This window comes from Lontra canadensis, unplaced genomic scaffold (genome assembly GCF_010015895.1).
Source record: "Lontra canadensis isolate GAN:19392208 unplaced genomic scaffold, GSC_riverotter_1.0 scaffold156, whole genome shotgun sequence".
NCBI lineage: Eukaryota > Metazoa > Chordata > Mammalia > Carnivora > Mustelidae > Lontra > Lontra canadensis.
In genome coordinates this window covers 1,337,439-1,353,558 of record NW_022631150.1, presented here as the reverse complement: position 1 = coordinate 1,353,558, position 16,120 = coordinate 1,337,439, and the positions used below count along the sequence as shown (strand labels likewise).

The 16,120-nt window shown below is 39.1% G+C and overlaps 1 protein-coding gene across 1 annotated transcript; it reads left to right on the top strand.

Annotated features, from left to right (window-relative positions):
• Positions 1 to 9,201: 9,201 nt before the first annotated feature.
• LOC116859483 (protein CEBPZOS-like) lies at positions 9,202 to 9,571 on the top strand. The gene is made up of 2 exons (XM_032844810.1): positions 9,202 to 9,212; positions 9,274 to 9,571. Exon 2 carries the CDS (start codon positions 9,275 to 9,277, stop codon positions 9,515 to 9,517), a length of 243 nt encoding a protein of 80 aa, XP_032700701.1. The 5' UTR covers positions 9,202 to 9,212; position 9,274; the 3' UTR covers positions 9,518 to 9,571.
• Positions 9,572 to 16,120: the final 6,549 nt, after the last annotated feature.

Sequence of the window (16,120 nt, the reverse complement as noted above, 5' to 3'; positions counted from 1 at the left end):
TGAATATAGAGGCAAAAATATTCTCAGTAAAAACTAGCAAACAGAATTCAGCAGCACATTAAAAGAATCATTCATCACAATTAAGTGGGATTTATCCCTGAGATGCAAGCATGGTTCATCATATTCAAATCAATGCAATGCATCATGTTAATAGAATGAAAGAAAAGACTATGCTCACCTCAACAAATGCAGGAAAAGTATGGATTAAATTCAACATCTGCTCACGATAAAAACTCTTAACAAATTAGGCATAGAAGGGACATATCTCAATCTAATAAAGACAAGCCCACAGCTAACATCACACTCAATAGTGAAAGGATGAAAGTTTTTCCCTCTAAAATCAGGAACAAGCTAAGGGTGCCCGCTATTATCACTACTATTCAACATAGTCCTGGAAGTCTTAGCTGAACAGTCAGGCAAGCAAAAGAAATAAAAGGTATTAGAATTGGATAGGAGGAAATAAAATTGTTTTTTTTTGCAGATGATATGATTTTATCATTTAGGAGAAAATCCTACAGACTCAACCAAAAAACTGCAAAATCTAATCAATGAATTTGGTAAAGTTGTAGAATACCTCACGAATATACAAAATCAGCAACATTTCTATACACTAAAAACAAAAAATTTTGGAAGAGAAACAGATCCCATTTGTACTAACATCAAAAATAATAAAATTCGGGGGAATAAATTTAACTAAGGAGTTAAAAGATCTGTACAGTGCAAAGCAAAAGACATTGGCGAAAGAAAGTGAGGAAGACACAAATAAGGGAAAAGTATTTTGTATCCATGGGTTGGAAGAATTAATATTGTTAAAATGTCAATATTACTGAAAGCCATCTATAAATTCAGTGCAATCCTTATCAAGATTTCAATGGCATTTTTTTACAGAAGTAGAAAAAAACAAATAGCCAAAAAAAAAAAAACCTTAAAAAGAACAACACAGGAGATAAGACATTTCCTAACGTCAAGCTATCCTATAAAGCTATAGCTATCAAAACAGTATGGTACTGGCATTAAAAACAAGCAGACTAATAGACCAGAACTAAGGGCAGAGAAATAAATCCAAGCATATATGGTCAACAAATATTTGACAAGGGAGCCAAGAATCCTAGATGGGGAAATGACAGTCTCTTTGGTAACTGGAGTTGGGATAATTGGATATTCACATGTAAAAGAATGAAACTGGACCCATATCATATAACCTCTCACAAAAATTAATTCAAAATGGATTAAATACAAATATAAGACCTGAAACCATGAAACTCCTAGAAGAAAACAGGAACAAAGCTCCTTGACATGGGTTTTTGCATCCCACCTCAAACACTTTATTTCTATTCCCACATTTTCTTCCTTAGTCTCCCTGTAGAGATGAGTAATATTTCATCACGTTGATGTAACATCATTTATTAATAATTTGTTTTATGGTAATAGGAGTTGATTGTAATTTATTTGCTATCAAATACAAAGCTGCAATGCTGCACTATAAAAGTTTTGGAAGGCTTTATTACTACCAATAGTTTGTGCTGTATCTCTTTTGAAATAGTTTGGGAGCTCTCAGGGACACAGCGAAAAAAGAAGATGGCACATTCCAAAGGGTTTTACTCAAGACAGTTTAATGAAAGGACTGTTTACCAATGCATGGATAGGTTTAAATGTACCAGCAAGGATAGTTTAAGTACACAGAGGCTAGCAAAAGTAAGACACCATCACCAAGCCATTAAACCTGAAGTGCAAAGACAGGGAGCCGGGTAAGAAGTAGTACGGTGGACACAGGTTGCCCAGCGATGAGCTGTAGGGTTGAAGGAAAATAGCCATGGCTAGGACTATGATGACTGGGAAGGGTAGGATAAATACTCCTACCTTTCCTCCTGCCTTCCCATCGCCTGCCATGTGGCCAATTGGCTGAGCCAACTGGAAGCCAGGGAAGGGATGTGGGTGTAGAGAAGGTACCCAGTGGTATAGAGGTCAGTCTCCTGGGGCACAGAGAATGTATCTAGCTGGGGAGGTGGGATGGTAGACAGAAAATAACTAGTGTAGAAGGCCCATATTTTATTAATTTAAAAGTTGAAGAAGCACAATATTCAAATATTTAAAATTTCAAATTTTTTCTCAGCACTCTCTGCTCCCTTTCCTGTATTATTTTACTCCATAGGACTTACTGTCCTTTAACATATTTTACAATGTAATACTTTATTTTGGTTATTTTCTACCTCTCTCACAAGAAAGCAAGCTCTTTGAGGGCAAGAATTTTGCCTGTTTTCGCCACTGCTATGACATCATTATATATTTGTTTAATGAATGAATATGTTAAGGGTCCCTAGCAAACCAGAGAAGAAATCTTTATACAGGACTCTTTAAAAATATAAATAACTGAAGATATGAGATTTACTCTGAATGTTTAAATGTTGTAATGTGGTTTTTCAAAGCAAAGAACATAAGTTCTAAATGATTTTCAAATGTTCCATAATACTCACAATAAATAAAAGGAACTTAAATTTAATACAGCATATAAAAATATCTCTAATAATGCTTATTTACTAATGTGCATTAGTAAAATGAGTATAGTGCTTTCTTATTTAAAACTAATAGCATTAATATAATGTAATGCCAAAAAGATGTAAAATAAACAAATGCTTTATGCAAGTTAATTGTCCTTTAGAACAGTATATCTATTAATTCGAAGTCAGGACACTAAACCACACTTTTAACCCTGTTGTTTTTCTGTGTAAACTTAGAGCTGCTGTTTACTCATATTCTTCATTAAGGTCCCAGCACGAAGCAGATGTGTAATGCATATTCAGTCCCTACTATGTGATAATCACTGTAGCAGCACCACATATATAAATTATGGCAGACTGACATTAACTGATGTTTCCCCCTTTACTCCCTATCCCCACCCCTTACCCCAGACACTAGAATTTAAGCTCCATAAGAATAAAGACCTCATTTTTCTTGTTCACCACTGTATTTCTGACTACTGCACTAGAACTTGGCAATAGTAGATGCTCATTAAATGTTTTTTGGAATGAATGTTTGTACTCCTCAGCAGCAAATATTAGAGCAAAGAATAGTTCCTTATAGGCCAAAAGTTATAGTTCCTTATAGGCCATTTTGTTTATATAAGAATAGCAGTAGATGGTCTTTCTTTTCAATGAGCTTACAAGGAAGATAAGACATCCTTGTGTAAGAGACACAGCAAAATGTTATTTGAGCAAAGGAAGCTGACTTAGCTTACTTAGTTCAGGATGCCCAACTCCCCACTTGGGAGCTATTTGTCCTTAGGCACAAACCTTTTCTTGCAGTATCAGCTTCATTGACATTAAAGTCAAGTCATAATGGCACACACTTCATAGGGCTCTTGGAAGAATTAAATGAAATAAAGTATATAACGAGCTTAGCAAAATATCAACAGATAGCAAGAATTCACTAAAGGCCAATTGTTAGTGCTTATAGTTCCTACTAAAAAGTTCTGTGATTTAATTAAGTGCTATAAAGTGTGTTTTACATAAAGTTGAAAAAATATTTCCTGCTATTACCTCTGGTAATTACAGCTCATTCTTATTTAGCTAATTAGTTTTATTGGACCTGCATCTGAACTTCATGGCCTATGCCTCACCTCAACGAACAAGAAAATTACTATTCATGAATTAACATTATTGAATAAATGTGATTATATAGGAAAGAGCAACTTTCTTTTTTTTTTTTAAGATTTTATTTATTTATTTGACAGACGGAAATCACAAGTAGGCAGAGAGGCAGGCAGAGAGAGGAGGAAGCAGGCTCTCTGCCGAGCAGAGAGCCAGATGTGGGGTTTGATCCCAGGACTCTGGGATCATGACCTGAGCCAAAGGCAGAGGCTTAACCCACTGAGCCACCCAGCCGCCCGGAAAGAGCAACTTTCTTAACCAACTTCTAATCATTCATATTATGGGGAAACAGATCTTTTATTAAAAATGGAGAATTGTTAATCAAACTAGGAACCTCTGCTAATCTGTGGAAGTTATCCATGAAAGTTTAGCTCACTCATCTGTAGAAATGTCATTTGTGTAATATTCTCTACCACTTACTTACTTGTGACATTATTCAAGACTATATGCCTTCTTCCACAAGGTACCTATGCTTTGATCTGTAAAATACTATCTTTTTTTTTAAAGATTTATTTATTTATTTGATAGACAGAGATCACAAGTAGTCAGAGAGGCAGGCAGGAAGAGAGGAGGAAGCAGGCTCCCCGCTGAGCAGAGAGCCCGATGTGGGGCTTGATCCCAGAACTCTGGGATCATGACCTGAGCCAAAGGCAGAGGCTTTAACCCACTGAGCCACCCAGGTGCCCCTAAAATACTATCTTTAACCACAAGTGCCTGGGTCAGAAAGTCTTATAAAGCAAAGTACCATCAGAAATAGTCAGAATTATCTAAACATTGAATCATTTATTAGTAGCTGAGCAAGATTATCTCCTGGACAGTGAGTCATGCAGGTTTTTAGGTTCACAGATGTAACATTTTTATGTATAGTCAAAGACTGATATTTCTAATTCAAACATCACACAGATATGAAGAGACTTATATCCAACATTTCAATCTATTTTTCACTAATAAGTATTTGAAAAACAAAAGCCCCCAAATCCTAATTATTCAAGTATGTAATTAAAATTCAGCATGAGAGGGTGCCTGGGTGGCTCAGTCATTAAGCTCTGCCTTTGGCTCAGATCATACTCCCAGAGTCCTGGGATCCAGCCCCATGGTGGACTCCCTGCTCAGCGGAAAGCCTGCTTCTCCCTCTCCCACTTCCCCTGCTTGTGTTCACTCTTTCACTGTCTCCCTCTGTCAAATAAATAAATCTTTTAAAAATTTTTAAAAATACAATTCAATATGAGAAACCTTCCAAAAGAAGTTTGATAGGGACATACTTGGCTGAGTTTTTATGAATACACACACAAATTCTGTCTCTGCATTTATCTCCTTTACAACAAGGGTAATAGAATATGTAAATATGTGCTACAACTGCTAGAACTCTGGAACAATATTGTAATCTGAAAAGTCAATGCTGATTTATTCCAGACATCATTTGACAGAAATAGTACATCAAAAAGAAGTAAAATATTATGAGATTTTTATTGCAAATTAGGTACACATATACTTTCAAAGAAAAAGAGTAGGGAAAGAGAGCATCTTTAAATGTCTTCAAGAGTAATGCCAAGACGTTGTGAACTGGCCATGTCACAGGATAGCAAAAGAATGCGTAACTTATCTACCATCTTCACATATACATGCTATAGTTTTTAGAGACAGTTTTCACTTGGGCCTATTTATTCAGACAGTATTATATTCCCAACAATAATAATGTTTATTTCTTCATCCCGTTTAAATCAGGCTTAAGCAACCAGCTGTAGCATGTTGAATTTTTAAGAAACAAAGTCAGTCCAGTTTCATGAGTTTGGGCTTTTTATTCCATATTTGAATTTATTTTTCCTGGAGAGGAAAAATAGTTATAGCAGTACCTGGTATGGTACCATGAACATAACAGACGTTTAATAAATATTTATTACTGTTGAAGTTAAAAGAAACACTGATCTGCACTCTGCATGATATGTTGAAAAGAACCATATTGCTTGCAAAATGCATAAACATTTGGTGAGGCATATGAATCTTAGGCAATTTTTGAAATGATTATTTTGCAGGTGGTCTAATCTACTATAGAAAGGATAAAATGTTACCTACAACTATGATTAAGAGTCATTAAAGTGTAAAGAACTGTTTAGAAAAGCAGACTCTACGGAATGCTGGAAAGTCTTACTCTTTGTATTGTGATCTGATGGCCTTTGCAGCAGATGAATTCAGAAAAGAACCCCAGCTGCAGACCAGCAGGATAGAAGGAGAGAAACCAAGTGGGGACAGAACAGCCTGATGGCTATGACTCTAAAGTCTGCCCCAATTTCAGCTTCTAAAGGGACATACAAACCTTGAGTCCAGGACAGCTTAATGTTGATTGTCATCATCTTAAATATGGCAGGTGAGAGCCTGTCACCAAAAATTGGTTAAATGGGAAATGCTATTATCCAATAGATGGCAGTTTTGTGTTCGGAGAGGGAGTGATTGTCTGGGTTATAGGAGAGCCTTAGTCAATGTCCCACAGACGAGAGAACACTGGGATAGGATCCAGATCCTCCAGAGAGAAGGGCTGGCAAGACGAGTCAGCTTTCCAGACCCAGACAGTTTGGCCAGGGCTTGGGCCTGGAATCCATTACCAGCAGAAAATGAAGTCCAAACACAGAATAGAGGCAAGAGCCCAGGCATACAGTAGGGCTGGAATTGGGACTAAGGAGCTTAATACTGGTGGTCACAGTGTCGTTTATACAGGCTCACTCAGCAGCAAGCGTAGGGCAATAGATAAGGTCCAGACACTGTTTCTTGATGGGAATGAAATTCCTGACAACCTGTCAAGCTTGAGTCTCATTGAGTAAAAATTTGATGATACTGTGTCTACAGGTTAATGTTAAAGTCATATTTGCTTCTTGGGCATGGCTATACAAGAAATGTCAGTTTGAAGTGTTTGATTTTTATTTTGGAATAAACTGAAATAAACCCAAACTTAATTAAAATTGACCATTCACTTCTATACTAGAAAGTCAGCCCCACAAAAATCCTCTTTGTCTCTTTGTTCACTGAAATATGCCATATGCCTAACTGGTACTCAGCTAACATTCAATAGGTATTTGTCAAGTTAAAGAATGAATTAGCCAAATACTAAGTGCCATCGCATGATCTGAAAGCTTCAGTGCATGCCCTGACAGGACCCTTCTCTCCTGTAGCAGCACGGCTGAAACTGCTAACAATCAAGCACAGAACTTTATACTGCAACTGACTGAACTACAACGCAGGTTGAACTCTCAGCTTCAGGGGGTGTCTACTGTTAAAGTGAGGGTACTAACTGGGAAAGGACAGGATCCTGAAAGTTGGAATGTAGGAAGACTCTGATGATGCTGGGGCCATTGAGCCCCTAATTCAAATGAGTCTTCTTTGACAGGGGAAGCCGACCCTCCACCCAAAATGAATGAGGTCTCTCCACTTCCAAGGGAAGAGAACCCTCCACCCCTGCATGAGGGGATTAACCCTGACTGAGAAAACCATCATGGCCTCTCCTGGGGTACTTGCCATTCAAGACATAGCTTAGTCTCCTCAGGATTAACCACTACTACTCCTCTTTGCTTCCAGATCTAAGACTTGACTCAAACCTCAAAAGGTCCCTAAAATTGAGGTACAAAGTGTGACCCATAAAAGGTGTGCTACACTCCTGCAAAATATTTAAACATTCTAATTTGTATTAACAGAAATAGGGAAAACATGTATGGAAATGGATATTGAGGATGTGGGATAACAGTGGAAGAAACATAAACTGAATCAGGCTGAATTGATTAATATGGGTTCACTAAGCAGAAATTCTGTATTGAATGTTGCAACTTGGGGAGTTTCTTTAGTTGGTTGGCTGAAACATAGACCAAATGGTAGCCCACAGTGAGCAAAGTGGAAATGCTGGACATGCCTTAGTTTAATGTAGAAGAAGGATCTCAAAGATTAGATTAGAGTGGACTTATCTTTTAAGACCTACTCACTCACTCACTCCAGAATACATACCTTTCATCAAGACTATGAGAAACAAATTTGTGAGGACAGCCCCAGCATCCTTGAAGAGCTGTGATCACTCTTCTCTGGAGACTAATCCTTAACAGTGGGGACAGTGGTCACTGAATTGGGAAACCTAAATGTATGAGAGTAAGTGGATCCTGGTGGGGCAGGGGTAAAATGAGCACACTCAACTATCAAAGGCCATTAATGTGGTCATGGTTACTGCAAGAGAGCAGAGTCAAAGCGATAGTCAGACTAGTCCAACTCACACAGTCCTATGGCACTGGCTAGCTCATCATGGTGTTCCTAGAAGTGAAATAAATAGTCTACTAAATTCTTACATGATCAGTATAAACAAAAAAGTTCTAAATCAATTGAACAAAAGTCTAAGTAGAACCATAAAAACAGAGAGCCATGGTCTCTCAATTATTTCCCAGACTTGAGCGAGTGTACAGTCCCAGAATCCCTTGAATGAAAGAGAGACCAAATCTCCTTAAAGAAGGACTCCACTATAATGCCAAAAATGTATACTATTAATGTTTCCTCCAGTATTTCCTACAGGGATCTAGGGCTCTTTACTAGAGGATCTGTGCCTAGGGAAAAGGAAATAATCAGACTTTTCCAGGGATTACTGGACACTGGCTCTGAACTTACACTAATTCCAGGAGACCCAAAATATCACTGGGATCACCAGCCAGAGTAAGATCTTATAAAATTCAGGTGGTCAATGGAGTTTCAGCTCAGGTCCACCTCACAGTAGGTCCAGTGCGTCAACCAAATCCAGTGGGCCAACCAAAATAACCCAGTTTTGGAACTCATAATTAGAAGACACATACTCAACAGCTGGCAGAATTCCCACATTAGTTTCTTGACTTATAGAGTTCAGGTTGTTATGGTGGGAAAGGCCAAGGAAAGCCACTGGAACTGCCTTTACTTAAGAAAATAGTAAACCAACAGCAACACATTCCTAGATGGATTGCAGAAATCAGTCCTACCACCAAGGATTTTAAAAATGCAGAGATGATGAGTACCATCACATCCTCTTCAAAATGCCTATTTGACTTGTACAAAAAACTGATAGAGCTTGGAGAACAACAGTGGACTATTCTAAGTTTAAGGATGTGGTGACTTCAATTGTAGCTGCTATACCAGCTGTGGTTTCACTGTTTGAGCAAATTAACACATCCCCTAGTACCTAATGTGCAGCTCTTGATCCGGCAAAAAGCCTTTTTCTCCATCCCCATCACTTAATGTCCACCAGCAGTAGTTTGCTTTCAGCTGGCAAAGCCAGCGAGACCTTCACTATCCTACCTCAGGAGTCTGTCAACTCTCCAGCCCTAAGTCATAATTTAGTTCAGAGAGATCTTGATCACCTTCCCTCCACAAGACATCACAATGATCTATTACACTGATGATATTAGACTGATTAGATTGAGCAAGCTGTACTCTAAACTGATTGGGAAGACATTTGTGTGTCAGTGGGTAAGAAATAAATCTGACAAAAATCGAGGGGTCCAGTGGTGTGGGGCATGTCAAGACACCCCTTCCAACATGAAAAATAAGTTGTTAGGTGTGCCAGCACCTCAGGTACAGCATCGTAAACAGCAAAACAGTTCTCCCCACCCACTCACCTGCCTGTTGATTATATGATGGCCCGCACTATGGAACCAGTGGCAAAGAAGATCTTTAAAGGAGTTTTAGTAGCTGAACTCTTGGGCGCTTTTGGAGCATATTTTTTATTTAATAAGATGAACACAAGCCAAGATTTCAGGCAAATGATGAGCAAGAAATTTCCCTTCATCTGGGAAGTTTATTACAAATCCATTGAACAGTCTGGAATGTACGGAGTCAGAGAGCAAGATCAAGAAAAATGGTTGAATAGCAAAAATTAGGACCAGTCATCGCGTTCAGCCTCCCATCTAAGCTGTTTGTGACCTTTGTGGGGGAAAAGAAAGATGAACACACCACATTGTGGACTCCTGGCCCCACAGAAGAAAACAGAAACTTCTGGTCTGCCATGGCTCACAGTCATTCCCATCTATTATGCAAATCCCTGCTTTTGTTTGTTGCTTTCCTTTGGCATTTATTGTTAAAGATTACTGTTTAACAAATAAAAGACTAGGAGAAGAAAGGAAAAAAAAAATAAGTTGTTACATGAAGCCCCTCCTACAGTCAGAAAAAGAGGCACAACATTTAAAGGCCCTCTTCAGGTTTGGAGGCAACATATCCCTCATTAGGGCATGCTACTCCAGCCCATTTACCAAGTAACCTGAAGAGCTGCTAGTTTTGAGTGGCGCCCAGAATAAAAGAAGGCTCTGCGACAGGTCCAGGCTGCCACGCAAGCCGCTCTGCTCCTTGGGCCATGTGATCTGGCAGATAGAGATCCTGTTTGAAGCCTCTGGCAGGCCCTGATCAGCAAATCGCATTGTAGGCTCTAGCGTTTTCTGAAAAAGCCCTGCCATCTTCCACAGATAACTACTCTCTTTTAAGAAATGCTCTTGGATTCGTACTGGGACTTATAAGAGACTGAATGCTTAATCATGGGCCACCAGGTTACCAAGCAACCCCACTGGCCATCATGAGATGGATGCTATCTTCCCCATCAAGCCATAGGGTTGGTGTACACAGGATTCCATCATCAAAAGGAACTCCTATATATATGACTGAGTCCAAGCAGGTTCTGTGGCATAAATAGATTATATGAAAAAGTGGCTCAAATGCCATGGTCCTTACTCCTGCTACACTACTTTCTCCCTCCCAGGTTGCACCCATGGCCTCACAAGGAATTTCCTATGGTCAACTGACAGAGGAAGAGAAGACTCAGGTCTCGTTTACAGATGATTCTGCACAATATGGAGGTGCCACCGAAAAGTGGATAGGAGGAACACTACACCCCCTTTCTGGGACATCCTTGAAAGACAGTTGTAAAGGCAAATCTTCCCAGTGAACAAAACTTTAGGCAGTGTACCTATTTGTTCACTTTGCTTAGAAGAAAGAATGGTCAGATATGCAATTATTTATCGATTTATGGGCTGTTGCGAGTGGTTTGACTGGATGGTCAGGGACGTGAAAGGGACATGAAAACACAATTAGAAAATTGGTGACAAAGAAATCTGGGGAAGAAATACATGACTATATCTCGGTATGGGCAAAAAACATCGAGATATTTGTGAATGCTCCATGTGATGTTCACCCAAGAGTGACCTCAAAAGACGAAAATTTTAATAATAGGTATGTGTTCTGTAGATCCTGTCAGCCTCTTTCCCCAGCCAGCCTCTGTCATCACCCAAGGGGCTCATGAATAAAATGGCTATAGTTAACAGGGATGGAGCTTATGTATGGGCTCAGCAACATGGACTTCCATCCACTGAGGCTGACCTGCCTATGGCCGTAACAGAGTGCCCAACCTGCCAGCAGCAAAAGCCAACACTGAGTCCCTGATATCACTTCATTCCCTGGAGTAATCATCAAGCTATCTGGTAGCAGGTTGATTGCGTGGGAATCCCTTCCATTATAGAAGGGGCAGAGCTTTGCTTTTATAGGAATATACACTCTGGATATTGATTTGACTTCCTTTAATGCAATACTTCTGCCAAAACTACCATCGGTGGACTTACAGTGTATTTTATACACTGTCATTGTATTCCACACAACATTGCTTCTAATTAGGGAACTCACTTCACAGTAAAGGAGGTGTGGCAATGGGCCCAGGTTCACAGAATTTCCTGGTCTTACTACGTTCTCCACCATCCTGGAGCAACTGGCTTGATAGAACGATAGAACGGCCTTTTGAGGACTTAGTTATAGCACCAGTTAGATGCCAATACCTTGCGGGGCTGGAACAAGGTTTTCCAGAAGGCTGTGTATGCTCTGAATCAGTGTTCGATATATGATGTTATTTCTTCCATAACCAGAACTCATGCGTCCAGAAATCATGGGATGGAAATGGGAGTAGCAGCATTCACTATTACTCTTAATGACTCACTAGCAAAATTTTTGCTTCCTGTTCTTGCAACTTTATGTCTGCTGGCCTGCAGATCTTAATTCCAAAGTAATGAAAGCTTTCACCAGGAGACACAACAATGATTCCATTCAACAAGAAGTTAAGATTGCCACCTGGCCACTTTGGACTCCTTATGTCTCTGAAGCAACAGGCAAAGAAGGGAGTTATTATGCTATTTTGGATGAATGATTCTGACTGCTAATAGCATATTGGACTGCTACTCCACAATGGAAGGTAGGAAAAGTATGTCTGGAATAGGAAAATCCCTCAGTATTCCAATGTTTTGTGATTAAGGTCAAGAGAAAACTACAAAAATGCAATCCAGGAAGAATTACCAGTAGCCCACACCCTTCAAGAACAAAGGTTTGGTCACCTCATCAGGTAAACAATGACCAGCTAAGGTGCATGATGAAGATGAGGAGAATACAGAATGGGTAGTAGAAGAAGGTAGTTATAAACAACAACTACAACTATATGACCAGTTACAGAAATAAGCACCATAATTGTCATGAGTTTTTTCTCCTTATTTTGTTGAGAATATGTCTGCACGTGTATTAGTGTGTATATGTGTATCTTTATTTTATTCCCGCTCTTATTTCCCTATTATGTGAAATAAAATGTATGGACTTTATATCATATTTAAGGATTGCTCATTTTACATCATAGTATTTAAGTTATAGGATATCAAGAATAGTAAATAACACTCAAGGACTTTACCTCCTCTTCTAGAGAAGGGGGCATTTTCAGTTATATGGAGGTTAGTTGTATCATCTTAAATGAAATTATGCTTGTTATTGTCTTCATTTGGAGAGTAAGTATGGTTTGAAGAGATGCTTATAGGTGACAAGTTGATAAGAGTGAACTTGTGATGGTTAATTTTAAGTGTCAACTTGACTGAGCCATGGAGTGGCCTGGTATTTGGTAAAACATTATTCTAAGTGTCTCTATGAAGGTGTTTTTGGATGAGTTTAACCTTTAAGTCTGAGAGAATGAGTGAAGTAGATTGCCCTCTCTAATGTGGGTGGGCCTCATCCAATCAATCAAAAGCCTAAATAGAACTGAAAGGCTGACCCTCAAGCAAATAAGAGGGAATTCCTCCTGCCTGACTGTCATTGAGCTGACCCATCAGCTCCTGCCATCAGACTAAGATTCAAAAACATCAGCTTTTTGGGGTTTCCAGTTTGCCATCCTTTGTGCTAAAATGACACCATCAACCTTCCTGGTTTGGGGGCCTTTGGACTCGAACTGGAACTAGAACTATGCCATTAGCTCTCCTAGATCCCCAGCTCACTGGGCAGATTTTGGAACTTGCCAGCCCCCATAATCACATAAGCCAATTTCTTATAAACACACACACACACACACACACACACACACACACACACGTATATGTATTGTACAATCTCAGATATATCCTATTTATTCCGTTTCTTTGTAGAATCCTAATACATGGAGTTGCGGGGCTGGTTAATTCAGTAGCACAGAAGTATTAGGGAGAAGATTCTTGCCACCTTCTCAGCCTGCCATCTTAGCATCCTGCTTATCATCTTATGCTGATTCCTCTCATGGCCCCAGTGGCTGCAGCAGCTTCAGATATCACTTCTTCATCCAGCCACGCTGAGAGTCAGAGTAATACTATTGTTTTTTAACATGTTTCTTTTAAAAAGAAGCCTTGGGGAGAAATAACCCCAGGATATTTCCCCTCATCAAAAGATGAAATGATAATTGGCCAGAAAGATCACATACCTCTTCCTAACGCAGTCTCTAGAGAACAGAATAAAATTACAATGATTGGCTAAGAGTAGTCAGATTTATCCCCTTGAGACAAGGGATCTGAGTGACTTTCCCTGAGCCAATGGCCACCCATCAGGTGAACAAATGAACAAGTTTTAACAGCAAGAAAGAAGGGGAACATAAGCTTAAAGCAAACACCAGGATCTGCTCTAAGTATCCTGCCCTAAGATAGCTCTCCATTTCCATGTAGATGGGAAGCTTGAAATTTCCTAATGGTGCTGAACCTCAAAATCAGATTTTCCCACTAAGTGATTAAGAGCTAAAGAGTCCACAACTCAGGTCTCCACCCACCCCTTCAAGATTGAAGCATTCACTGCAACAGCTGTTGGCACTATTGGCACCTTCAGTTTTTATGTGATTCCTCCTTGGGAACTGACTTCAGCTGAAGAAAGAAGCCTCATTCATCAGGTTGCACTGGGGTGGAAATAGAAGACTGGCCCATCCAGGAAAAGAAAGGTGCAGGCCACTTTGCCTCAGTGCTGAGGTCATCCCAGACTTCCCTGTAGCATTGGTTGAGGTCTTTATTATGACAGCATTGTAGTTCAATCTCTCCTTTCACCCAATCCTGCTTTCTTCACTCACCTTCTTCCACCCCGCCCTCAGGTATAGAAGACCAAGAGCCCTCCCAGATAAACTTGCCATATTGAAATCTCAGAGTCTGTTTCAGGGAAAATCCAACCTGCTCAGAAGACAGAGGGGACTGGACACAGTTGATGGGATATTCAGATATGCTCCATTAGTAGAGACTATGTTCTGACATCTTCTCCAGAGTAACAATTGCAGCTGTGGTGAAATATATTACATCTGCAACTTCTGTTGTCTTAATTGGTATATAAAAGTTCAAATTTAAGATCAAATTTTTCCTAATCTAGCTGTAGAGATACATTTTTAAAAAATAAATAAATAAATGTCTGAAAAAAGCACACATGTAGATTTCTAAAGAAAAGCTTTAAGCAAAGGATTTGCAAATGCTATTATTTTCTCCCTTTGTGCCGATACCTTTCCTAAGAAGGCAGAGCCCCTTGGCATAAATTGCTTTAAAAACAGTAATCAAAATTCATTAAATTCATCTGTCCCCATGAGAAGAAAACATCATTATGAGGCAGTGCCTAGGATTTCAGAACCTATTTGGAGATTTTTCAAAGGGCCTCCCATGAATAACAAAAATGTACAAGGCGCAGCCTTGGTGATACAAAAAAGTTATATTGCCTTAAGGAGCTTATACCCTAATGGAGTAGACAGAGAAGTGGAAAAATGTAGTGTGAAAAATGTAGTAGTTGGACTCAGTGGCAGTAGTAGTGAAAAATTCAGTAGTTGCCCTCAGTTGACACATCAAGTATAAGGAAGGAAAGGAAAGAGGTAAGAAATGATGTTGGAAGGGTACATAGGTATCAGGTCATGAAAAGTCTTCCTAATATGTCAAATTTAAAAGTTTAAACTTTATTCTAGAAGATTGAGAAAATTTAAAAATTCAAGCATGGTGGCCATGGGCAGAGTTGTTGACAGTCATACCCAGAACAGATTTAGAGATACAACTGAGGTAGGTAGGTAAAGACACCATCACAGGAATCCAGGCAAGAAGTAGCAGGGACTTGAGAAAAGGTGACAGAAACAGATAAATCATAAAAATCAATGAATCATGGAGATATTTCAAAGTACTATGAAGAAGGCTTGGGTAACATTTTCGATGTGGGTCTTTGGTGAGATACAAACACGTTTACTTTGAAAAATCTTAGGAATTTTACTGGCCATTTAGTGTCCACCATGCAATGTTAGTCAGTTGTCCTAACTGATCTGATCTCTAAAAGAGAAACCTTCACCAAGTCATTATAATCCCAAATGGTACCATATATTCTCTGGTTTTCTTGGTTCTAACCCCTTCCATTTCCTGGTAACCCATGTAATAAAGGTAAAAGAAAAAAAGATTTCTGGCGTCTGTATATTTCAGGGCTCTTGTTTTTCTTTGATGCTTCAAAAAGTAGTCCTTGCACCAAATTTTAATTATTCTGAGGAAATAACAACTAAATATTACCAAGGGGGAAAGATACATTTTGTAACTTTCCTAATCTATACTCTTCTTCAAGGGAAGCCATAGCTAAACCCAAATTGATATTGATAGATCTTAATAATGTTCCCAAGAATGATAAGCTGGGATTTACAAAAGCAACAGGAAGGCCTGGCTGGCCACTCAATGTTATGCCTCCTGAGAAAGATGATGACAGATAGTAAAGACAATGGGGGAGGGGGGAAAAAGTAAAAGTTCTGTTCTTTTCCAAGTTCACTCCAGTGGTCTGCTTTTAATATTAGATCTTCTTATGAATAATACCAGCCCTCTATAGTCAGTCTCAGGAATCTGCAAACTTAATTTTTTGATACTCCTACATTATGCCATAAGTTTGAGATAGAGCAAAAGACAGTACTTTCAAAAAAAGGTAAGATATGAGCTAGAATAAAGTATCACCATTATTTTAGTCACATATTACCCAATTTTCTCACAGATAGGTTCACAGTAAAATGGATAGTGAAGGAGGAAGAATAAAAACTTTCAGCCCTAGTCCCAAAGCTATCTTACATATGTTAACATTTTCATTCCCATTTATTACAAATGTATACTAAGTGAGGTTGAAACACCTGGGATATGAGGCACCAGGTGGTATCATCAAGCAGGAACGTGTCACACCCATTCAAAGCAGTGAGA